Consider the following 22,921-nt stretch of genomic DNA (forward strand, 5'->3'; position numbering starts at 1 on the left):
GAAACAAGACCCTAAAAATAGCTTAATTAAAGCCTCGTGACGGAGATAGCCCTATACCATTGAGAATGTGAAGGGGGCATCACTCCATGCTCTTCTTCCAGAAGTTCCTCATCACTTTCCTGCTTCGCTGCAGCTTTTGCCTCTGCATCCAGTGTGGGGATGGTGAAGTCATCAGGCAGTAAGAAGCTAGCCTCGTCATCCAGGGCAGCATTCTGGCATAGGGGCGATTTGAAAAGGATGTTTGTGATGTCTCCATGGCCAAGCATGTGCGCACACGCACACGCACACACACACACACACACACACACACACACACACACACACACACACACACAGGGTTTACCTATCCTTATGGGGCCCGCTCATTCACTTCTATGGGAATAATGCTAACGCTGACTATGACAACCTTAACCCCCACCCTGCCCTAACCATAACCATAAGTAACCAAGCAAAATGCAAGCGTTTTTGCAATTTTAGTTTTTTCATAGCAGTCATTGATTTTTATAAAATAGAGGAAACCGGTCCCCATAAGGGAAAAAAAAGCGGATATTTATCACGTTATGGGGACATTGTGTCCTCATAAGGATAGGTATACCCGCTCACACACACACACACCTCAAGGCAGCCTGACTAACGACTCAGCTCTTACTGTGACTGGAGAAATGCTGAATTAAAGAAATATTCAAGAATGCATACAGGACTGTTTGGAAAACTGCCATCTGTCTAAAGTTAAGGATTACATCAAAATGACCTCCAGAGCCTAAATTACCCAGCATGTCTGTGTGCCACCTTGGAGATGGTATGTTGGCTCTGACACTCAGCCTAATCATTAATCCATCCCCCAGCCACTAGGGTTGGGTACTGAGGTCGGTATTTTTATAGGTATCGACCGAATGATGTCGGTACTACCGGGTATCAGTTCATGTCAAATCAAACGGTGACAAATTTCGTTGTAGAAAAATTTTAAATATAACACTTAGAATAAAAGTCTGGACCTCTCAGTTTGGTGAGTAAAGGAAATCTCTTTTATTCCAGCAATTCCAGCAAAACGCTCCCATCACACTCTGGCACTCGGTACCAAGTCACCCGGAGCTCACAGAGCAACCAGCTGATAAACCATAACTCCCAATTTCCTATAAGGACTTCTAAGTCCTGATTGGTCACAAAACACCAACAAACCGAGCTCAAACGTATAACAAACCAAATTCTCCTGCTCTATTGGTTTACCTTGGTAGCATGGTAAAATCCACCCATCTTGCTCAATTTACCGGAATCTGTTTCGGCTTCTAGACTCTACTTGAGATATGTATATAAATATTGATCATATGACGTTGAATCACTATTAATGTTTGGGTGTTCCATTGATTAATGATTAACATATTGCCATCCTTCTCACTGAATCACTTCAAATACATGGTCAACATATGATTAGTTTGATTAACATAATTACTTATACATTTGCACTACCGCATAGCTTGCTATATATTGTCTGCCACAACTATTTTATAAAGCTACAGTATAACTCGTTGTGCACCAGTTGGGGCAGCTTCGAATCTCTTCCTGCAGGTGTTTTCTCCCCCCCCCTTTGTTCCGCTGTCTGTCTCTCCAAGGTCCGAGCTTTCCTCAGGGTCTGCGGAACTTACTGCAGGCAGCTATCGTGAAGCGAGGTCACACAGTATTCAAAACAATCTCTTCTTGACTAAGGCCTAAGGCATAACAGACCCAATATGCCAACCTCCCGGGCCTGCCAATGTCCAATTTTACTTCCACAGGTACATTCACATGCTCATCAGCAGCGGCGCGCATGAGCTGAGCGGGACATACGGAACTGGGAGAAAGGTTTAAATTAATCACCAGCTATCTCAGCGTTTCAATGCAATTTACATTTAAAGCAGCAATAGGATAGACTGATATTTAATGCAGACAGACAGATATTTAATGCAGTTACATTTGAATTTGCTATTTAAGCGATCGTGTTAGTTTTGTTTACCATGACAAAGGTTGCCAAGAAAGCTCACTGATGCAGACTGCGCGACATGCAATATCTGCCACGCAAAATGCAGAACTGGGGCTAGAAATACGTCGAACTTGAGGAAACACCTCGTTAAACATAAAATATATTTACGGGCGGATGAATGTCCGGTGTTTGATAATTGGGGCGCCGCAGTTAAAGCTGCAGCCGCAGCTACAGCACCCGCGCCGACAATCACCCGTGCAGCATCGACATCGAGGCCATCGAAACTACGCCGTCGACAAGTTCTACTGCAGCTTCAGCTAATTAGTGAACCATCTGTTTTAGTTATTGTTCGGGATATTTTTTAGAAAAAAACTGTAATAAATTGATATTTTAGTTGTAACATAAGAACAGCAGCTTGTGTGATGCTGCCAATTTTGTTCTCTTGCTAAAATAATTGTTAAAATAATGTTTCTGGTCAGAGTTGTGTCTGTTTCAGGAAGAATTTGTTCAAAATAAATAGGTTGGGGCTTATTTTTTATTACTGTATTTTTAATGTTGATACAAACTAGGCATTACAGATTCAGAGCGCGGTATTGAAGTACCGTTGGGTATCGGTACTGGTACCGGTACCGATATCGGTCCAAATGTGAAAGGTACCCAATCCTACCAGCCACTAACCTAGCACAGAATCACTGGGGGTTTGGAGTAGCATAAAGTGAACGGCTCGGGGAAATCCCTGGACATGATTCCGGCCTAAGCACATGCAAGCACTTTTGAAATGTTATTTCAGCTAACTGCATGTCTTTGGTTACTAGATATCCAGTCCCTAGGGGAAACCTGTGTAACATGGAGAGAACAAGCAAACCGAGAAAGGGAACACCAAATAAGGTAAGGATTCAAACCCCTGACACTCTGAATTTTTGAGGCAACATTCCTGCCCTCAGGCTAATAATGTTAGCAAATCAAATATCTGTAAATTATGAACGCTGTTTTTAACCATTGAACAAACATGAGGCACCAGAAATAAGGTAATGACAATGAGGTAGTTCACATTTTTGCTCCCCCTCGGCGCCCAGCACACCTGCACTAGGTATCTGGCACTCTTGATTGTTTGGTTCAGGTACACCGGGAGATGAGAGGGAGCAAAAATGTGCCGAGGACTGGATTGAGAAACACTGGTGGAAAGTAAACCAGCACTACTGGAGTCAGTTGTATATTAGCATCGTTCATTTTTGTACAGCCAAGTGATGCTGCAATGATACAATTAGGAAACATAAGAAGGTCTGGTGCATCAGTCAGATTACAGTATACTGATGAGAAAGTTCAATGTACCTCATCCAAGATGCTCTCAAGGGTAGGGACATCCTCCACTTGTGGGATCTGAAACTCCTGGTCATCCAGCTGAAAGAAACAGAAATTTCAAACCAGACCCTAAGCCTGTGATGCACTGAAACATAATGACTGATACTTTGTGCTTGTAACAGGCACTTAGATGAGTACAATGTATGAAAACACGCATGTTAAATGACCCATACCCAAGGAAGATGCAGATCGGAATAAAATGGTCAAGACTGCTTATTTCAGTTTCTCACTTTTTATGTTGGCTTTTGAACAGCATGCAAACATCATGCTTACCCTGATCACAATACACAGGATTCCTTAATTATGCAAATAAAGGATTACATTAAGATGAACTTGTCATTCATTAACCGTAATACAAAAATAAGCACCTTACATCTATACAAAATAACAATTATGCGGGAATTAGAAGTTCCCAAAAAGGAAAAAGTGATTACTCAATTTACATATTGTGTGCAAATTCTGGGAGCTGCGACAGAATGTTTTAACTTGCATATATCTCACTCTTGGTAATGGTTTCGGAAATAATCGGTCAGTAATTAGTAACAAAATAATTGAGTGGTGTCAGATATGAAATGTGATTATGCCATTTTTTCTCACAAATACATACTGACATCCTTTCATAAATATGCCACATATAAATACTTTGCGAAATATGGGTGATGTAAATCAATTCTAGCACTTAAACGCTAGAAGTTACACTTAAGTTGTGTATGGTGTAGTTTTTATGCGGAAACATCCGGCAAATGTCTTTCGTTTTCCACTTCTGCTATATTACATGCGAAGTTGGATTTCCCGGTTCTCTTCATTTTCAGATAATATTTTTAGCTTACGCTTGGGAACTATATCAGCAATAGCTAAATTGTGTCCGTTAATTGTGTTCAACGCTAAACTGTCATGAAGTAGCATTAGATTGGAGTTCAGACAGTGCCAGCTTAACTTAAAACCAAAAGTTGGGTTTCCAGTTGTAGATAATTTGGAGGTTTTAAGAATTATCAGCGGTAATGTATGGCATTAAGTTACCTCCAGAACTTCGGGCAAGTCGGTCCCCAAGACAAGCCGTAGCTCTTCATCTATTCGCGACATTATCACACGCCTGTCTCGTGCTCGAGCGCCTTCCCTGCTTTCACTTTGCGATCACATGACCGCCTGGGTGCGGTCACATGACTCCATGATAGACCTTTCAAAAGTTGGTGGGGGGTGTTATGATGGCTGTGCAGCTAAAGTAGCTGGAAGTTCGCCTACTATATGAATATGGCTTATTTAAATTATTCACTTAAATTAAACCTACCTACATGAATGTCTTAGTTCGCACCTTTCACTGGCATTCGTATAATTCAAAGCGGTTTTTCCCTTTTAATGAGTAAAATCCTTTGTTTCAGGCAATAGAACACTAGCACGTGGAGGGGGTGTGACTGTAAGGTGATTTGTTTATTCTACATGGCGCCCGTGGCATCCATCTTAAATATACATTATATGGACAAAAGTATTGCGACACCTGGCCATTACACCTACAGGTACTTTTATGACATTTCTAAATTTATATGGATTCCCCCCCCCCCCCCCCCTTTGCAGCTATAACAGCTGCCACTCTTTGGAAAGGCTTTCCACAGGATTTTGGAGTGTATCTGTGGGAATTTTTGCCCATTCACCCAGAAGAGCATTTGTGAGCTCAGGCACTGATGTTGGACGCAAAGGCCTGACTCGTCTAGTTCATCCCAAATGATTAGTGGGATTAGAGTCAGGGTTCTGTGCGGGCCAGTAAAGTTCTTCCACACCAAACTCACCAAACCATGTTTTTTGGATCTTGCTTTGCGCACTGGGGCACAGTCATGCTAGAACAGAAAAGGGCCTTCCCAAAACTGAGTTGTAAGCATAGAATTGTCCAAAATGTCTTGGTATGCCGAAGCATTAAGAGTTCCTTTGACTGGAACTAAGGACCAACCCAACCGCAGAAAAACAATCCCATGCCATTATCCCTCCTCTACCAAACTTTACATTTGGCACAATGCAGTCAGGCAGGTAATGTTCTCCAAGCATCTGCCAAACCCAGACTCGTCTATCAGGCTGCCAGTCAGATTCATCACTCCACAGATCATGTTTCCACTGCTCCAGAGCCTAGCTTTACACCACCCCATCTGAGGCTTGGCATTGCACTTGGTGGTGTGAGGCTTGCAGGCTAGAATTCACCGAGCACTTCGGAAATTCATTCACAAATATTTGTAAACCTGACTGCATGACTAGGTGCTTGATTTTATACAACTGTGGCAATGGGTCTGAATGAAATAGCTGAATTCAACGATTAAGAGGTGTAGCCCTTTACTTTTGCCTGTACTGTATAGTGTAGTATACACAAAGAGATACACTGCACAATGCATTCAAATGTTTCTGTGCCTCTCTCTCTCTCTCTCTCTCTCTCTCTCTCTCTCTCTCGTCGACATCGTCAGGCAGTTAAACAAAGACATCCAGAATGACAGTCAAATGTGTCAGTTACAAAGAAACAGTATATTTAGGCCTAATTAACCAAACATCCATTTGTTTCTTTGATGTAGAATAAATTGAAAACAAAATGTCCAGAGTTAAAAGGATAAATTACACCAGATACCCTAATAAAAGGCAGACAGTTTTACCCTAAAGGAAATCTGGATGTGACAACTCATGTTTATTAACCATTACACACAGCTGAATGGAAAGGAAAAAAAGAGTGAATGTGAAGGTATTTGATTGTTTTTATTGTGTAGGTTTTATACACCCGGAATGATTGCTAACCATAGTGGGTTTAGTACTGTGATGTGATAGCAACAGCTTTGCCTAGTCTAACGAGACAAACATGCAAGCCCTGAAAACAAGCCGAAAAATAAGTCCAGTATGCGAAACCAGATGAAATACAGTTCATCCTTTGTTTGCCATATTATGTGTGATGTAAATATGTAAATATGACATGCACACAACAGTAACAGAAATGCTGGAGGCATGGTTCTAAGGTTTTAATTTATCGTTTTCTTTTGTTAGTGTGACAGTAACTCCTTATGACTTGCCATGAACTAAATATGCTCCTTTGTTGCACATTTTACAAACAAATTATTGGATGCCGAATCCGTAAACACCACAACACAAAGAAAATATTGGATTGGGTTAGTGTGACCCGGTGTCCTTCCCATCATCCAATGCAGTGACCACCTACGTGAATGATAAGTGTCCAACCATGAGGTGTGAAAGGAGTGAGGAGCTCAGTCAGAGCCAGCAAAAGCATAAAAGTGTGGACACTCAAGTGTTTTTTAAAGACTTTAATAAAAGAGCATTATTTCCATCCACACTATGTCTCTTCCTCTGTTCATTCCAGCACCTGCCTCTCACACTCACCTGTGATGCTACATAGTTTTTTATTTTTCCCATGTGCAATGTCTACAGATTTATTTCTTTTCTGAAGGAAACAGAAGTCTGAATTTGAGGAGCTCTTACTCTACTTTTTAGTGGTAAAAAGACATTCGGGGTGGTTTATGCCTGATTTGAAGGATAAACGTCAGCATCCACCCATATTCCATAATTGCTTATTTGCTACAGCCTAAAGCCTTTTTTCCAGGAAGCAAAAGGCACCAGGCAGGAGAACACCCTGGAGGGGAAACAGTGCATCACAAGGTACCAATTAATTTTAAGATACCAACACTTAAGTGTAGGGTTTTGGGCTTTAGGAAGAAGATAGACACATTATTACTTATTTAATTTTGCTACCACATGCAATATTTTGATACCCAAATGTGACAATAGTATGAGCAACAATTATAATGAAGACCGTTAATATTCCTTCCTGGTTGTGCACGATGCAAGGGTTCAGGTTATGATGTTGGAACGAGTGCTCAGAATATCATAGATTCCTCAAGAAGTCCTGTGGTTTCTGGCACCAAGACATTAGCAGCAGTTATGTGCTATAATGGTGCTTTTCCGCTGCCATCAAGAACTGAGTCGTACCGCAAACTATTGGTTTTCCATTGTAAACGAGGAGAGCTGTGCCTCAGTCGTACCCAAGCCATAACCGCACAAGCAGGACCTAAACCGTGACTAAACTGAGTAGGTTGCGTCACCACCATCTGATTGGTGGAAATGGATGGAGAAACTGGTGACGTGCATCAATATGCATGTATTTTCTGAAGGAAAGACAGGCATATTCTATATATTATTCATTATTAGTAGTATTGCACATCGCAATGCATTGATGCATTCCTGATAACTGGGAACCTGAACATTTCTAACCTCGTACTTATTGAAGTGAGCTGGAACTGCACTGTAACTATTCTTTCATGGCAGTATGGCTCGGGTATGGCTTGGTTCCTAAATGCTAGTGGAAAAACACCATAAATTGCAAGGTGGTGCCTCCATGGATCAGACTTGGTTGTTCAGCACATCCTAGAGATGCGTGATCAGATTGAGATCTGGGGGATTTGGAAGCCATGTCAACACCTTGAACTCATTTTCATGTTCCTCAGACCACTCTGGAACATTTTTTGCAGTGTGGCAGGGCACATAATTAAGAGGCCACTGCTGTTGGGGAGTATCATTGATGTATTTGGTCAGCAACAATGTTTAAGTAGGTAGTTTGTGTCAAAGTAACATTCACATCAATGCCAGGACCCAAGGTTTCCCAACAGAACATTGCCCAGAGCATCACACTGCTTCTGTCGGATTACCTTCTTCCCATAGTGTATTCAGGTTCCATTTCCTCCCCAGGTAAATGACTCACTGGCACCCATGATGTAACAGAAAAGTGACTCATCAGACCAGGTCACCTTCTTCCAGTGCTCCATGGTCCAGCTCTGATACTCACGTGCCCAATGCCCATTGTAGGCGCTCCAATCTATCTGTGGTCACACAGCCCCATACGCAGTAAGCTGCAATGCCACCTATCTATCATTACCAGAATGAACTTTTCCAACAATTTGTACAACGGTTTCTCTTCTGTGGGATCAGACCAGTCCGGCTGGCTTTCGCGCTACACGTGCATCAGTGAGCTTTGGGTGCCCATAACTCTATCGCTGGTTAACTGGTTGGCCTTCCTAGGACCACTTTTGGTAGGAACTGACCACTGAATGCTGGGACCTCCCCTTAAGACCTGCCGTTTTGGAGATGCTCTGACCCAGCTGTCTAGTCATCACAATCTGGCCCTTCTCAGCGTCGCTCAGATCCTTACGCTTGGCCATGTTTCCTGCTTCCAACACATCAACCTCAAAAACTGACTGTTCACTTATTTAGCTAATGGGCACCTTTAACATTGTAACACAATAATCAGTTTTATTTACTTCACCTTATAAGCGGTTTTAATGTTATGGCTCCTTAGCGTATATTTTATTAATTTGACCTTATGTTATAACCCATCATCCGTCCATTTTCTGTATCTTGCCATTGGCATAATCCATTTGTTAAGCATTAGCTTGTTTTCTAAGAGGGACACAACGCCATTCATAATGAAAACACAGCAAAGGCATTGGACAAAACTAAAAATGCTGGCTGCCTGTAGCAGCAACGACCTACTCCTGCTTTGGGCTTTTACTGACAAAGCAAACGCAGATGCTCCAGTATAAATAGCCTGGCAGGATAGTGAACAGGTGCATTGAATGACTGAGAACAACGACAGTCACCTGACTGTTTTTCAGCGCCCCACCCCCCCCCCCCCCCCACCCCACTTCTGAATGTCCACATATATATTCATTCATAAACATTGGCTTTCTCTGTCCTGCACAAATGCTGCCCTAGAAGGGGTCATTTCCACATTTTGTCTCTTTCTGTCTTCCTCCACATTCTGAAATAAAAAGCAAACTACTCCTAGAGGTTCTGTTTTATCTGAAAGGCTAAGTCACGTCTGAGGTCATATATTTGAAATACTTGCCTTTTATTTTGGTTGACTCGTGGTGCTTCATATAGGCTCGAATCTCAAGTCTAAATTTACTTAGTGTTAATCTTTCAGAACCACCTCTGACACACGAATTTCTCAGGATTGTTTTTGTGCACTTAACTGCTTTGTTTCAAGTTTTAAAAATACTAGCTCTCTTTTCCTTGATTTCCTTTAGTGTTATACTCTTATTGGTTAATGTGCCTAGTTATTTAGTCGCAGGATTGTGTCACTGTGGCATGGCTGCATTTCTTTAAATCACCCAGCAGGATCCAATTATAAAAATGTTGTCAGGGAATCTGCCTCCTCCCAGATCCTTTTCTGTTTCTTGTGGTTGTGGTTCTGCTTGGCCACCTTGTTTATGTTGGCTTCAGAGACTGAGCAGCTACATATTTAGCATTGCAGCAATAACTTAATATCAGCACATGGTCTTACCCATTATTTTGATGATGTGGAAAAGATGGTAGGCGCTTCGTATGATGTTAGCTATTTTCTATGAATGTTGTTTTTAATTAGGCTTTGCACTTCAAGCTCCATTTGTAAGGCATTTAGTTGAGAATCCACATCAACAGCAAACAGATTTGCTAATACATCAGTGCACTCTTTGTGCTGTCTAACATCTGAAATCTCACGTGGAAAACCTCTAGCAGCGTTTTCATACACTTATTTCAGCTTTTCTCCAAGTTACTATCCATCTGTCTAGGTTGATGCATTTGTGATATATATTATATTATATGGAAAACATCTCATTCTGTTCCATGGCCCCAATTCAGATTTGTCTGAGAGAATCTTATTATGAAGCAGCACGTCTCCACGAGTTAGAGGTCACCAAATTTGCGAAAAGACAAAGAAACTTTGGGGAAAATGTTTCACAGAAGTTGGCATGACATCGTTAATTTTCATTGCATATCATGTAGAGTGCGAATGCGGGTTTCTTTTTCAGGGAACCATCGGTAGCCAAACCTACTAGCAATTTGACTCTTTCTTATTCTAGCACCTCTTATACACTGCAAGAGTTTAACTTGCTATACCAAGGTCAATTATTCACAAACTACTCACTGCACCATACTGGATCTCACCGAGTGCAGATAAATATCCAGGCAAAGCGGTTCCTTTTCCAGTAATCAGCACAAACACAACAAATATAAATGCCTTTAAACAGCTGAAAGATGCAGTCTTAGGCCATGCAATCTCATCACATTATTCCATCAAAATTTACCATGAAGGTCATCATCGTCATTACTGTACATTTGTCCAGCTTTTTAAATAATTATAATGTTATATGTATTTTTCTTTCCAGTGCCAGTAATTAATAATCTTCTTAAGGCAGAATTAAGTAAATAATAAAGGAGAAACCAGATAATAGAGAGAACATGCAAGCATTTTTACATTTCTTGGCTATATTACAATCCAGGTTGCTTGAATGATGATATTATGTAACTGTGAATATGAAAGCTTTATAAATGAGTTGCTATCAGACTGACAATGTATTCCCTGAATGGCCTCTACAAATCCCTACTTCCCCTACAACCCCCTCCTCAGCATCTATAGTTTTCACTCCCCCTACATACTCACCTCTCCAAAAAAGCATTTATTTATTTATCTAGCTCATTTTATGTGTCACCATTCACTCAATAAATTTTGGGATCTCAAAAAGGAACATACCCTATATATATAATGTTCCTGGAAAGTATGAAAAAGATCCATCAAATACATTTAAAGTTACTGTCTTAAAGTTCACAATCAAATTGTTTTTTATATTGATTTCCCTTCCCTTTGCTGCCACTAAGTGGGGCTGCTCCAGTTTTGGTGCATTTGGTTTCGAAATTTGACAAGTTCCAGATATTCATCCAGGCAATATGTGTGCAAAATCTGAGAAATATCTGTCAAATGCTTTTTGAGTTATCATGTATCGGGTGTGTGAAACTGCCATTCAAACTTTAGTACTGTTTGTTTCAAAATGAAATAAGCCCCAGATCAAAGCTTGAAAAAGATCCTTTGAATATTTTTGGAATTACTAAAAGTATAGCGTCAAAACTGAAGCAGCTGTTAACTGTTTTAAATAGTAAATATATTACATTTGAGGGGGCGGCATGGTGGTGCAGTGGTTAGCACTGTTGCCTCACACCTCTGGGACCCGGGTTTGAGTCTTCACATGTGTGTGGAGTTTGCATGTTCTCCCCATGTCGTCGTGGGGTTTCCTCCGGGTACTCCGGTTTCCCCCCACAGTCCAAAAACATGCTGAGGCTAATTGGACTTGCTAAATTGCCCGTAGGAGTGCATGTGTGTGTGAATGGTGTGTGAGTGTGCCCTGCGATGGGCTGGCCCCCCATCCTGGGTTGTTCCCTGCCTCGTGCCCATTGCTTCCGGGATAGGCTCCGGACCCCCGCGACCCAGTACAATAAGCGGTTTGGAAAATGGATGGATGGATTACATTTGAATTTTCATATGGAAATAAAATATCACTCTCAAAATCCTTAAGGGATTGATTAATATTTTCTGAACAATAATTATGTTTTCCATTACACTTGTTGCAGTTGTTGTGTTGCAGTGGCATACTGGTCGGAGTTGTTACCTCACACCTCTGGGACCCAGCTTCAAGTCTCTGCCCTGGCTAAATGTGGGTGGGGTCTGCATGTTTTATTGTTAATGGGAGTTACCGACTTGTCCATAGGTGTGCATGTGTGAGTGTTTGCCCTGTAATAGGTGGTTGCCCCCTCCTGCAGCGCTCCCTGTCTTGTGCCTGTAGCTTCCAGGATAGGCTCCATGACCCTGATTAGGACAAGTGGGTACAGAAAATGGATGGATGGATAAAACTTGATGATGTATTATTAGAACCAACCAACCAACCACCAAAGAAGTCACCTCCCCCTACGTAAACGTGAAGAAGTGAAGAAATGTAAGATGATGGTACAAAGGGATGCATTCTCTGTAGTTAAGTTGGGCTGTCATTATTTTCATGTTCATATATTAGGGTTGGTCATCACACTTTTAATAAATATCCCAGTCAGAGTTTCACTGCACACAATTGATGAATGGGAAGGTGGGAAGGTGATCTGTTTGATGTCACGTCCTAACCCCTGATAAAATGCCATGTATTTCTAATATTTAAATATATGTATTTCGAGAAAAATAGATACGCAAAGTGGCTCATTGATACTAAATTTTACCATGAGGCATTTTGTCTGCCAATATGAGTTTGAATGTCACATTCATAATGCTAGAATTGCCTTATAACAGTGTAGAGTATGAAACTGACAAAGGCCTCCCATGGATTAGAATTAAGGAGACTGAAATGATCTATTAATATGTTTTTCACATTTAATTCTTTTATAGAACATAACATAACATAACATAACGACATAACATAACTGTGAGTCACCTCTCAATCTTAAATAACAAACAGATTTTTACAAACAGGTGTTTCCTTTCTGCATGAATCCATTTGGGACTTCCATTTCCCTTGTGTGAGTGTGATCTTTAATCTGTCTTTCTATACTATTTATCATCCTGTCGTTTTAAAGCCTTATATTTGGCCAGCCGGGCAAATCAAGATGATTTCCATAATCCATGCTTTTCATTAGTTTTTACATTTTATGTAAATTCCTGCAGTCCCTTTCTTACATTTGCCAAAGAACACTGGCCTATTTTCCGTATTCAGTGTTTGTATGCATGTGTTCCTATAATCATTTTTAATCCGCAGTGCCTGTAGGATATATTCAGCCCTTTGGAATTTTTGTGCTTATCTGTTCTGTATTTGCTGGTTCTGTTTTTAACTACATTTGAGAGTCTGGGCTAATATGCTACCAGATTTAAACAGATTTTAATCAATTTAATGTTTTGAAAACATCACCAGTATTTATCTTCTAACAAATCCAGTTTTATAGAATAGAACAGAAGAGAATAGTGGTACTTTATTGATCCCTGTCTTTTTATCCCATCTTGCTCACTATGAGACACGGACACATATGCAGGTGACAGTCAGCTTGGGGGCCACAGAGCCCTGCTCAGGGGCCTTAAAGTGGCCAGGACAAGCAATCAGAGAATGGATGGATGGATGGATGAACAGACAAAGCATAGTTTGTAAATAACTGTTCTTATAGTATTTTATGTTGTTTCATCCTCAGTACATTGATCCCACTGTGGATTTCCGAACCTTGTTTGTCCTAACAAATAAAAGCGATCCTCATATAATATTCTGTAAACGCCACATTTCACAGCAGGGACAGTAATATCTGGATGATGTGTTGCTGATAAGGAGGTTTCACATGACATAAGGCTTTGCACTTAGATCAGATGATTCAGCTTTACTGCTGCTGGACAGCATCGGCGTGGTAGCTGTGTGTATGTGTGTGTGTTTTAGCTCTGACTGGCATCCAATCCAGTGTCCCCTGCCTTCTGCCCTGTGATGGACTGGCATCCAATCCAGAATGATCAATGCAATGGAATGGATTATCTGGTAAAGGTAAACCATCTCCCTATTTTCATTGGACTTAGTTTTTCAAGCCCCAAATATAAATTATCAGTATATAATATATAATGTAAAAAAAAAAAAAAACTTTTAAATATACCTTTCGGATAGCAATGTTATACATTACAAATGCTCTAAAATGTTTTCCAAGTATTTACACATACTGTAGTGTTGAAATGCCTTTGTCAACCACCGAAAATCTAAAGATAATGCACACAAGAGATACCCCCTGTGAAAAGCAGGCTGAAAAATTCAACAAGGAGCCTGCTAATGCACCTTCAGTGGTCACGGTGACAGCTTGTGATGCAAAATGTTTAAGCAGTTTCAAGTTACACAATTAACCTCTTTCATGTTATATCGTAATAGTTACGTTTCGGCATTAGCACTGCCTTAGACATTTTACCTATTTAGCAAATACTTTTATCCAAAAAAAAACTAATCCCTGGAAAAAGTGGATTTTAAGGCCTTGATTAAGGGCATCTGTGAGAAATCAGTCTGGCATGGATGGGATTTGAACCAATGACCTTAGTTATGGGAAGTCAGTCCTAAGGCACTTGGCCGCACACTGCATCAACAGAGGAATATGTTGGCTCCAAAATGTCTTGACAAATTCAGAGAAAAAAAAAATCTTTAAAAAGACCATTGTAAAAGGAGAACAAGGAAATTGCGTAAGTAAATTTAGCTACAATTAAATGTTACGGAAATGTTTTATTTTTAAACGACAATAGAACACCATGTTGTTAATTGATCGGCAGTTATGCATCTTCATTAGATTTAGTTACGTAACATTTTTGTGCAGTTCATCTGTACCCTAAATGAAGTTACTGAGTTCGATGGGTACTGCGACATTATGCTTCTTAAATGTCTTTGGAATGCTGCTTTTCAGGAGATGGCTTGTATCCTAGCCTAAATCACATTTGCTGTCTGCGTGCTCAGTTTGTCTTTGACAATGTGCCAATTAATCATCTACATGACAGCCCGACTCCCAAAGAGGATAGGAGGAACTTCAGCATCCTTTTCCCTTAGAACATAGCCAGCCCATAATAAAACCAGATGCTTTACAAAAGCACAAAGGCATTGCATTCCCAGTAACAATCCAACTCTCATTCCACTTCTCTCTTGTCTCTTTCTTATGACAGAAGTTTAAAACAGTGCAATGTCTAAATTAAATACAACATATAGTGTATGCGCCCTGTGATGGGCTGACATTGCATCCAGGATGCTACGCTGCCTTGTGTCCTATATGCTGTCTGGAATAGGCTCCAGGAACCCCCACTACCCTGTCCAGGAGGGGCGATGAGCAGATCGAACTGCAAGCCTAACCTTTACCTTGCTGCTTTCATTCTAAAGCTTCACTCATAAAGGTTCTGTCATATGTGCTAATCGGAAGTTGCAGCTGTGGGTTAGGTCCAGTGATCATAGTTCCCTGAAGGCTGAGATGGTCAGTTTTCAGTAGTACCACTGCTTTAGCAGTGCAAAGAAAGGATATCTTGCCATTCTTTGTCTTATTTTACTGGATACATGTACCTTTTAAAGTCCAGGCTGTTCCCTGTCTATCTATAACTCGGCATACACAACGTAAGACAATCCCAGTGCAAACTCATACACTTAGGCCCATTTGCTTAGCGTTGTTTTGTTTAATTCTATGACTTACAAAAACATTTTTATATGTGTAGGTGCCTGTATGGTTCTGGTTCTTGCTTCTGAGAAGTCCCAGTTATGGTTAAAATGCCAAAACATGAGCCCTCATATCTGTTTCTTCCAAAGATGTTAAGGTATGTTGTCTACAATCACGGCAGCAGCACATGTGTTCAATTATATTCGTTATGCCAAAGTCTCAGTTTTGAAAAACTGTTTAAATTTTCTTTGAGGTTCCATTGTTTACGTTGGCAGTTGCTACATCCAGAAACAACAGAAACAATCTTGGACTAAATGCTTTTTGAGGAACAGATTGATTTCGCTTACTTGTGAAAATATTACAAAACAAATACTGATACAAGATAGCTTTATTTTAGAAGTGTTTACACCAAATTAGCCATGGAAGGAATGAACAAGGAGAGGAGATGTGGGTTTTTTTTCCCCAAGCATACTTTTAAAAATGTGAACTTTAGTAGAAACAACAAACAATTACAAGAAACTGTAAAAAATGGGAAATGGCATTTAAAAAGCTGTTCCAGCAGTTTTGTTCAAGGTATAAAACATTTGCATGCAATAAAGCCAGCTTTAAAATCAATGTACCTAAAAATTCTTTCAAATTACAAATAACAAGCATACATGTGTAGTTAACTGGAATTGTTAGTTACTTCTTCTCTCTTTATATATGACTTTATATATTTTGTCAACATTAATTTCATCCTGGCACCTTAACTGTCATTTATGATGCATATAAAATTTATATTGGCATGGGATTTTGCTTATACCATTTACTGTGTTTTATTTCTAGTTTATTTATGGCATAACAATTTTTTATTATTACAAAAACACAAAAGGCCTCATTTTTCATTAAAAAAAAAACAGTGAGTTTGAAATGGAGGCAGGAATTCAGCATTCTGCTACAAGCCATTTTTCACTGTAAGCTGAACCAGAGTATTACATTGTATGTAAATCAGAAAGTCATATGGAAGATCTTTCATTGTGCAGCAGAATTGCATAACGTGCCATAACATTTAAAATGTTCAAATAAATGGCAACTCCCTTTTTCAAAAGGTCCAAACGTAACACAAGGATCACGGCTGCATGGCTCGCTCAGCAAGCCTGTCTTATCTGTGGCTGGATTGAGTTCACAAAAATCATTCTGGCAGCATTATCTCCAAAATGCAGTGCCAAGATGGATGTGGTGCCAGAGCTGGAGTAAGGGGTAGATTAATTTATCTGGGGGTTCTAATCTCACATGAACATGCATACTCAGGGTTTTCCTGATTTAACTATCAATCCCATTTCTCCCAAGGTTGGGCAGGGTTCCAGATGGGTTCCGGAGCCCTGGGATAGGAGGAGGAGGAGGTAAGGAGCACACACTGATTCCAGTGCGTTGCCACACCTGCCACACGACTAACCACCTCAGGAATGAGAACCCGAATGCAGTCAAGTGGCAGGTAATACCTCAGCATCACACTAGTCAAATGGATCAGTGTGAGTCTTTTCTAGTGATTGGAGTGCAGTCATGCCTTAGGATAACCTTTGCATTAATCTGATCCTGACATGGGTCATCCGATATTACATTCTAGCACTACTCCACCTTATGTAACAATCAAGGTATTTGTAAGCTCATATGTAAATGAACATATGCCAGTACGGAAGCAAAAATACATGCATGCTCATAATGGAATACATGAATTCCCTTGTCTTCACTGTTTAGCAGCAAAAGCAAATAAAAATACATAGATAATACATAATTACAACTAAAAAAGTTACCACGGTTAATAGGCAATGCGAATTATGCATTAAATAGTAGCAATTACCAGTTGAATTAGCTTGTGGAAATATGTCATTCATGTACATTTAAAATGTGTCTAAGTATCCTTTTAAAATAAACAGTTTCTGTCTTCTGAGGAAGAAAATGAAGCCTCTGAATTTCTCTGCCCTTATGTGGCAGAAGGTAAATAGTCTAGATATATGTATGGAAATTTAAAATTCAAAGACTGGTTGTTTTTAATGACTGATTCCCTAATTTTAAAGTGAAGTATAAATTTTGCTTATAACAAAAGTTGTTATACACAATTTTAGTATCCTCCAGGGACAGTGATAAAAAGTGGTTAAGGTCTGAGATTTCCACAAATTCAGTATGAAACACCACACTAACAACAATCATTCTGTCTTTCAGTAAGCTTACTTTATAGCTAGCCTAAATATATATGCATTTTCTGAGCCCAGGGATAAACAATCAAATAAAAAGTTTGTGCTAAGCATGCATTTGCTTTCCATCTTTGCTTTGCAAGATCAAGGTGTAGGGTATTCTCAGGCTCAACCATAAGCGATATTTTTTTTATTGTCGACAACAGAAACCAGTCTGAATGCTAAACAACACAGTTGTCTTAAAAGCAAGAGATCAAATTTTAAAAAATGATAAAAATAAATGTTAAGAAATGTTTATAATGACACTCACAGGTGGCATATAGCATGATGCAGAAACAGCAGGAATTGTCTTCCAGTTACAAAACCTAAATATATACTACGTATGAATACTGTAAGTGTATAGGAATAGTGCAAACTTCTGTTAGCTGATAAATGGGATTACTGCGATGGTGAGACTGCCTAACGATGTTTGGGGATACCGGCTATATTCCTGCTATGCCAGAAAGAGTCAAGTTCTCCTCTGCCGGCCATCTTTCTGTGTGTTTTTTGTTCTACCGACTTTTGCTGAGCTTCCCGTGGATGAGCTCAGATCCTTGGTGGTGAATTTGGCGCCTTTGTGACGTTGCGCCTGCAGTCGTTGTTCCCAGCGCTGCATGGAAAGAAAAACAGATGTCAAGTTTACAGAATCTCAGCCAATTATTACTTTTCGGAGTGACATCGCAAGCCGTATTCCTATACACGTAGAACGCTAAAGTTGTGTTAGGTTTTACTTATATTTAAAAAAATGTTTACAAATTTTACAACCGAATGTAAAAATAACGACTATTTGCCAAAAAATTATCTATTGCCTACAGGCCGTCTACAATAAACTGCGCTTATGTCAAACGGAACATTATAAATTGTTTGCTACACATAAAGCACTCCAGGTGTAATCCTATAACTTAGTAAGTAGTGTTATTAAGAAGCTGCTGTAATTTTGGTATGCAGGCGGCGATCTAGGTAGGCGTACTTAACGGAATAATAGTGAGAACATTTAAATGCATCGATGGCAAAACTGGCGATAAAATGCCAACTTTAAACGAAATCCGTTCCTCCTACCTACACACTCAGGATACATATCTGCTACGTATAACTGGGTTATTATACCAACTGGGTTATATCTACTGATGACTAATTTCAGTAATAAACTGCGTATAGGTAAGAGACACGTAGGTCCACAGCAGTCATTCAGCTTGATTTTCTTGTTAAGTTGAAAAAGGGCTCACCTTGTATCTTTTTACAAACTGGTCTTTCCACCTCTCCACCAGACATCCATCCAGCAGCATCAGCCTGGAGTAACAGATACGCAGTTTACTCCAGTTCACCGCCAGTCATGATCGCTTCCAACTCAAGCGCGCATTACGCACGTTTTAAAGCACATTAAAGGGGGCAGTCTGACATGAAAAATAACGCTGGTAAACATAGTAAATATGTTTATGAACATGACGGCGGCGCTTGAAAGGGCTTTTGAGATTTCACAAACTCGTTTTCGCCTCCATGAACCAGAACAGGAACCGTGAGGCTTAGAATTAAGCAGAAATTGTGGACATTTCCATGTTTAGAGAAATCAATGTCCTGTCTCGTGTGAAACAGCCTTAGGCAGGCATGTCTGCCTCTTACCTGGAGCGCCACTCATAGCACATGATGATAAGCTCCTGGTTGGCTTGCAGCTGCGGGCAGGAGCATGAGGAATTGGTGATCAGAGGGACGTCGCCCCTCGGGAAGGGGAGAGAAGCCTTGAAAATTTCCTTCACTTCTACCGCGGTTGTAATCTCCTGGCAGCCGCTTCGAGTTACACTCTTAACTTTTGCACGGATAACTGCAAGAATAAGGGTACAGCGCTTCATTTCGTTAGAAGACTTATTTACACACATTGGTAATACTAGATTTCGGGCAATGAAGCCTATGAGTGAATTAATCATCCAAAGAATACACAAATGTCATATAAAAATAAAATTACGCGGGATGCTGGTTCAGTTCATTAAAGATTTTTTTTTTTGCATAGGCCTCGTTATATAAAGAAATACTATTTAAAAACGCAATTTTAATCTAACTACAAGGCACATGATAGGAGTCATTTTATATGTTTCACTTGAGAAAATTGGAGTACTTACCATAATTGTACTTTTTTTCCATATATGTATTTAAAGTTGCTTTTATTTTTCGGCATTTGCAGCGATCTGTTTAGAAACAATGCATGCTATTTATCTAACTTATTGTGTGTAAAAAGTTAATAAGCCCAACACTTGATGATAATTAATAGCCTACTGCAATGTTCAGGAAACTCACCAGGATTCTTGCAATCTGAAATTTGTGGTCGGTCCAATGCAACATCCTTGGAAAAATCAACCCATTTAAAATCTAGGGGGGAAAGTATGGAAAATGGTTAGAAATCAAATCACCGATTTATTGTAGGTCTAGATACAGGTTTTGAGTGACGTTTTGTAGATTTTGGGAAGCAGCATTACTTGTTTTTTTTTTTTTTCTTTGTCTTACATCGGTTAAGTCACAAGATTTACCTTCAGGTAAATCAGTCACAATGGCTTCAGGTGAAATGCAGACACCTCGGTCGTACACAGGTAAGTCATCGCAAGCTAGGCTGTCCGGCCAGCTGTGGTTATAGCGCCTTAACACCGGCTCGCAGCCGTCCCGGGCTGTCTGGCACACCGACTTGCATGGTCGGATGGGGTCGTGGAGGAACTCCAGGGTGCATATTGGAGCGTACATGGCGCACAGGAAAAAGCGCAGCGCTGGGCTGCAGTTGAAGTCCACCAGCTCTTCATACTGCCCGATCGCCAGTATGGCGTTTTCCTGCGTACTGTGGTGGAGATGATTGGGCATCCGGGTTATGTTCCAGGGCATGCTCTTGCACATGGGGATATTAATGGTCTCGCAAGGTGCAGCGTAGGACACCACTCCAGCATATATCCACAGAAAGACAACGGCGGTCACCATCGACAGCATGTCAATCCCGATTAGTCACCTGCAGCAAATCACTACGGATCTTCAGTCAGAGACTCGTTGATTCTGCAATGCAGTCCACGCATGTACAGGGTGTCCCTTACAATGAATCCCACGAATTTGTCTGTAGGTAAAATAAAGGCGATTTCATGTGTCTGGATTGAAGGGTGCGCTTACAGGACTCCTGTTACAGGAATTGCACAACTTGATTTAGCGTGGGATGAATACCAGCACCACTGGTGACGCGGGTCCTTTCCCAGTCCTTTTTGGTTGCATAATTTGTTATTTTATACCTTCTCCTGTCAAGTGTTACCAGTCCTAAATTAAACTCTCATCCCTCTGCATAGTAAACGCTGACCTGCAGATTATCCCACTGTACCTGTTTCTACCAATGTGTCAGATCTGCAGCTAGGATTAACATTTATGGTGGAAACACGAACTGTTTAAACGCCCCTGCCCGTCACCCACTCCCACACATGACACGCTTTCCTCTGTATTTCTGATTCCCGTCATTCCGATCAGGCGCACAAAGCCATGGAAAATAAGTGAACTCTATAATATACGTCGTCTTAAATACAATATAATATAACGCATTATAGCCTAGCATTTTAAGTGCAATACTGAAGAATAAAGCGTACAATAAGTAATATATGTCTTCAAAATTAGTATATTCAAAGGGTTTAACGAGTTGTGTGTATAGAATGTAACTGTTAAATTTAAATTAAACGTAAGAAAAACATTCAAACAAGTTTTAAAGTAGCGTATGGTCTTATTTAATAGATCATTGACATTTCTCAGCAAAATCTTAATGTGTACAGTTTACGTTCATTGTTGTGAATGGCTTCTATAAAGAAAATACCTGTAGCTCATTGCTGCCGAACACCTTTCACATTAACAATATCTTTAACATTTAGGCCTATGCTTTACCAAGCTAATTAAACGTAAGTCATTCAGCATGTTCCTGCTAGATTATTGTAATTGTAAAACCCACTGCTTTAAAACGGAAATGTCTGTTTTGCTTCGAATACAGAATACCCTGCAACATTTGATATGTAGATCTAGTTGAATACATAAAATTACAGGTTTTATTAGTATACCTTACATTTCCTAGTGCACTGCTACTTGTTAATCATATTGTTTTGTGAAATTTCAATGTTTCTCATTGGCTTGCATGCTGTAGGTGTTGATGCCGAATTCTTACAGTACATGCGGCGTTATTAACTCTCATGCATCTGGCGTGACACTCACGCTTTGACTGGCTCATGCAAGAAACCTTATGCTAAATCTATATTATTCCATGATAAACCTAAAATGAACTACATCAAAAGTGTTGGGATAGTTTGCAAACCCTACAGACTATTCGCAAGGTAATAAAACTGTCACATACGTGTAAATACGTGTTCATGTGTGTGCAGACTTGTCTTGAATTGAAAATCTCATGTCAGCCAACTGGGCAAAGTTTGCAACCCTGTTCATGCTTAGGCTTACATGCAACTCATTTTTTGTATCCAGATTCCTATTCTATTTCTATAAGCAGTTTATCACATTAAACTTATTCATAATAACTTTCCAAAAATCTATGGTAGGATCTGGACGTTGTTGGCTTGTTCGTGCCGAACAAAGGCGACAGATCATGGTTATTTCAGTGTGAGTATTCCTGAGAGCACCTTAAATCACCTCTGCAGGCATCTGGCACAGCGGAAAATCGAGGGCCGCGAGTCTGCAGTTCCTGTGCCCTGTGCTTCTCTCGTTCCGTCAGAGAGACCAGATACAGCCTGGCCACAACAGGTGTTTGACAACTTTGTCCCCTTTAATCACTTTGCTGCTGGCTTTCAGCACGAGGGAGTCAATCCGTAAGACACACACTGGGGTAGTATTAATAGGTTTGCATAACAGAGGCTGGCTAAGTAAATCAAAGCCTTATACACGTTTGTTTTTAGGCCCTAAGCCAGTGCCAGTAATAGGTAAAGGGCAGAGACATAGTGTTAAACAGTTTATCTCTGGCTAGTGACTGGCAGCTTGATTCCTACGTGATGTTCAGCTACATAACCTACATTACATTTATACTTTATTTTCAGTGTATTGTAGAGTCCTTGATTGTATTATTGTTATGTATAGATTATTTCTGCTGCACTGTCTACTTTGCTGCTGTAAAATGCAAATTTCCCACCCGTGGGACTAATAAAGGCTATCTTATCTTATCCTATCTTATCTTATCTTATCTTATCTTATCTTATCTTATCTTATCTTATCTTATCTTATATGGCCCTTTCGGTGCCACTTGAGTTTCAGGTTAATAAGCTGTCCCTAAGCATTCAGCAATATATTAATAGATAGAAAGATAGCTTAAAAAAATTCAGAAACATATTAGAATCAGTTTTGGCTCCTGGTATTTACAGTTTGTACAATCACTTGGAAATATAATGCAGTGGGTCGGTAAGCAAATGCAGAGGTGAGA

The 22,921-nt window shown here is 40.1% G+C and overlaps 2 protein-coding genes across 4 annotated transcripts in view; both read right to left on the reverse strand.

The window, feature by feature from the left end:
* LOC125748588 (vacuolar protein sorting-associated protein 8 homolog) overlaps window positions 1–4,460 on the reverse strand; it is a 41,274-nt gene extending 36,814 nt beyond the window's left edge. For all 3 annotated transcript variants that reach the window (XR_007399602.1, XM_049024893.1, XM_049024908.1), the window contains exons 1-3: window positions 4,340–4,460; window positions 3,290–3,358; window positions 58–212 (exon numbers count right to left, since the gene is read on the reverse strand). Coding sequence is in view for 2 of the 3 variants with exons in the window: in XM_049024893.1 (XP_048880850.1) it covers window positions 58–212; window positions 3,290–3,358; window positions 4,340–4,402 (287 nt within the window). In the remaining variant the exon portion in view is untranslated. The remainder of the gene's footprint in view (window positions 1–57; window positions 213–3,289; window positions 3,359–4,339) is intronic.
* An 11,199-nt stretch (window positions 4,461–15,659) lies between these two features.
* On the reverse strand, window positions 15,660–20,880 carry LOC125748644 (secreted frizzled-related protein 4-like). Its single transcript, XM_049025067.1, has 6 exons — window positions 20,022–20,880; window positions 19,792–19,863; window positions 19,617–19,682; window positions 19,123–19,321; window positions 18,729–18,792; window positions 15,660–18,112 (listed from the first exon to the last, which is right to left on the reverse strand). Exons 1-6 carry the CDS (start codon window positions 20,464–20,466, stop codon window positions 17,972–17,974), a joined length of 987 nt encoding a protein of 328 aa, XP_048881024.1. The 5' UTR covers window positions 20,467–20,880; the 3' UTR covers window positions 15,660–17,971.
* Between the last annotated feature and the right edge of the window lie 2,041 nt (window positions 20,881–22,921).

This window comes from Brienomyrus brachyistius, chromosome 1 (genome assembly GCF_023856365.1).
Source record: "Brienomyrus brachyistius isolate T26 chromosome 1, BBRACH_0.4, whole genome shotgun sequence".
Classification (NCBI taxonomy): Eukaryota; Metazoa; Chordata; class Actinopteri; order Osteoglossiformes; family Mormyridae; genus Brienomyrus; species Brienomyrus brachyistius.

Coding starts and splice junctions, on each gene's coding strand:
- LOC125748644 (XM_049025067.1), bottom strand. CDS start 20,466: ATGCTGTCGATGGTGACCGCCGTTGTCTTTCTGTGGATATATGCTGGA. Junction 19,864..20,021: donor TGTGACTGATTTACCTGAAG/GTAAATCTTGTG, acceptor TTTCCCCCCTAG/ATTTTAAATGGGTTGATTTT. Junction 18,793..19,122: donor TGCTATGAGTGGCGCTCCAG/GTAAGAGGCAGA, acceptor CTGTTACTCCAG/GCTGATGCTGCTGGATGGAT.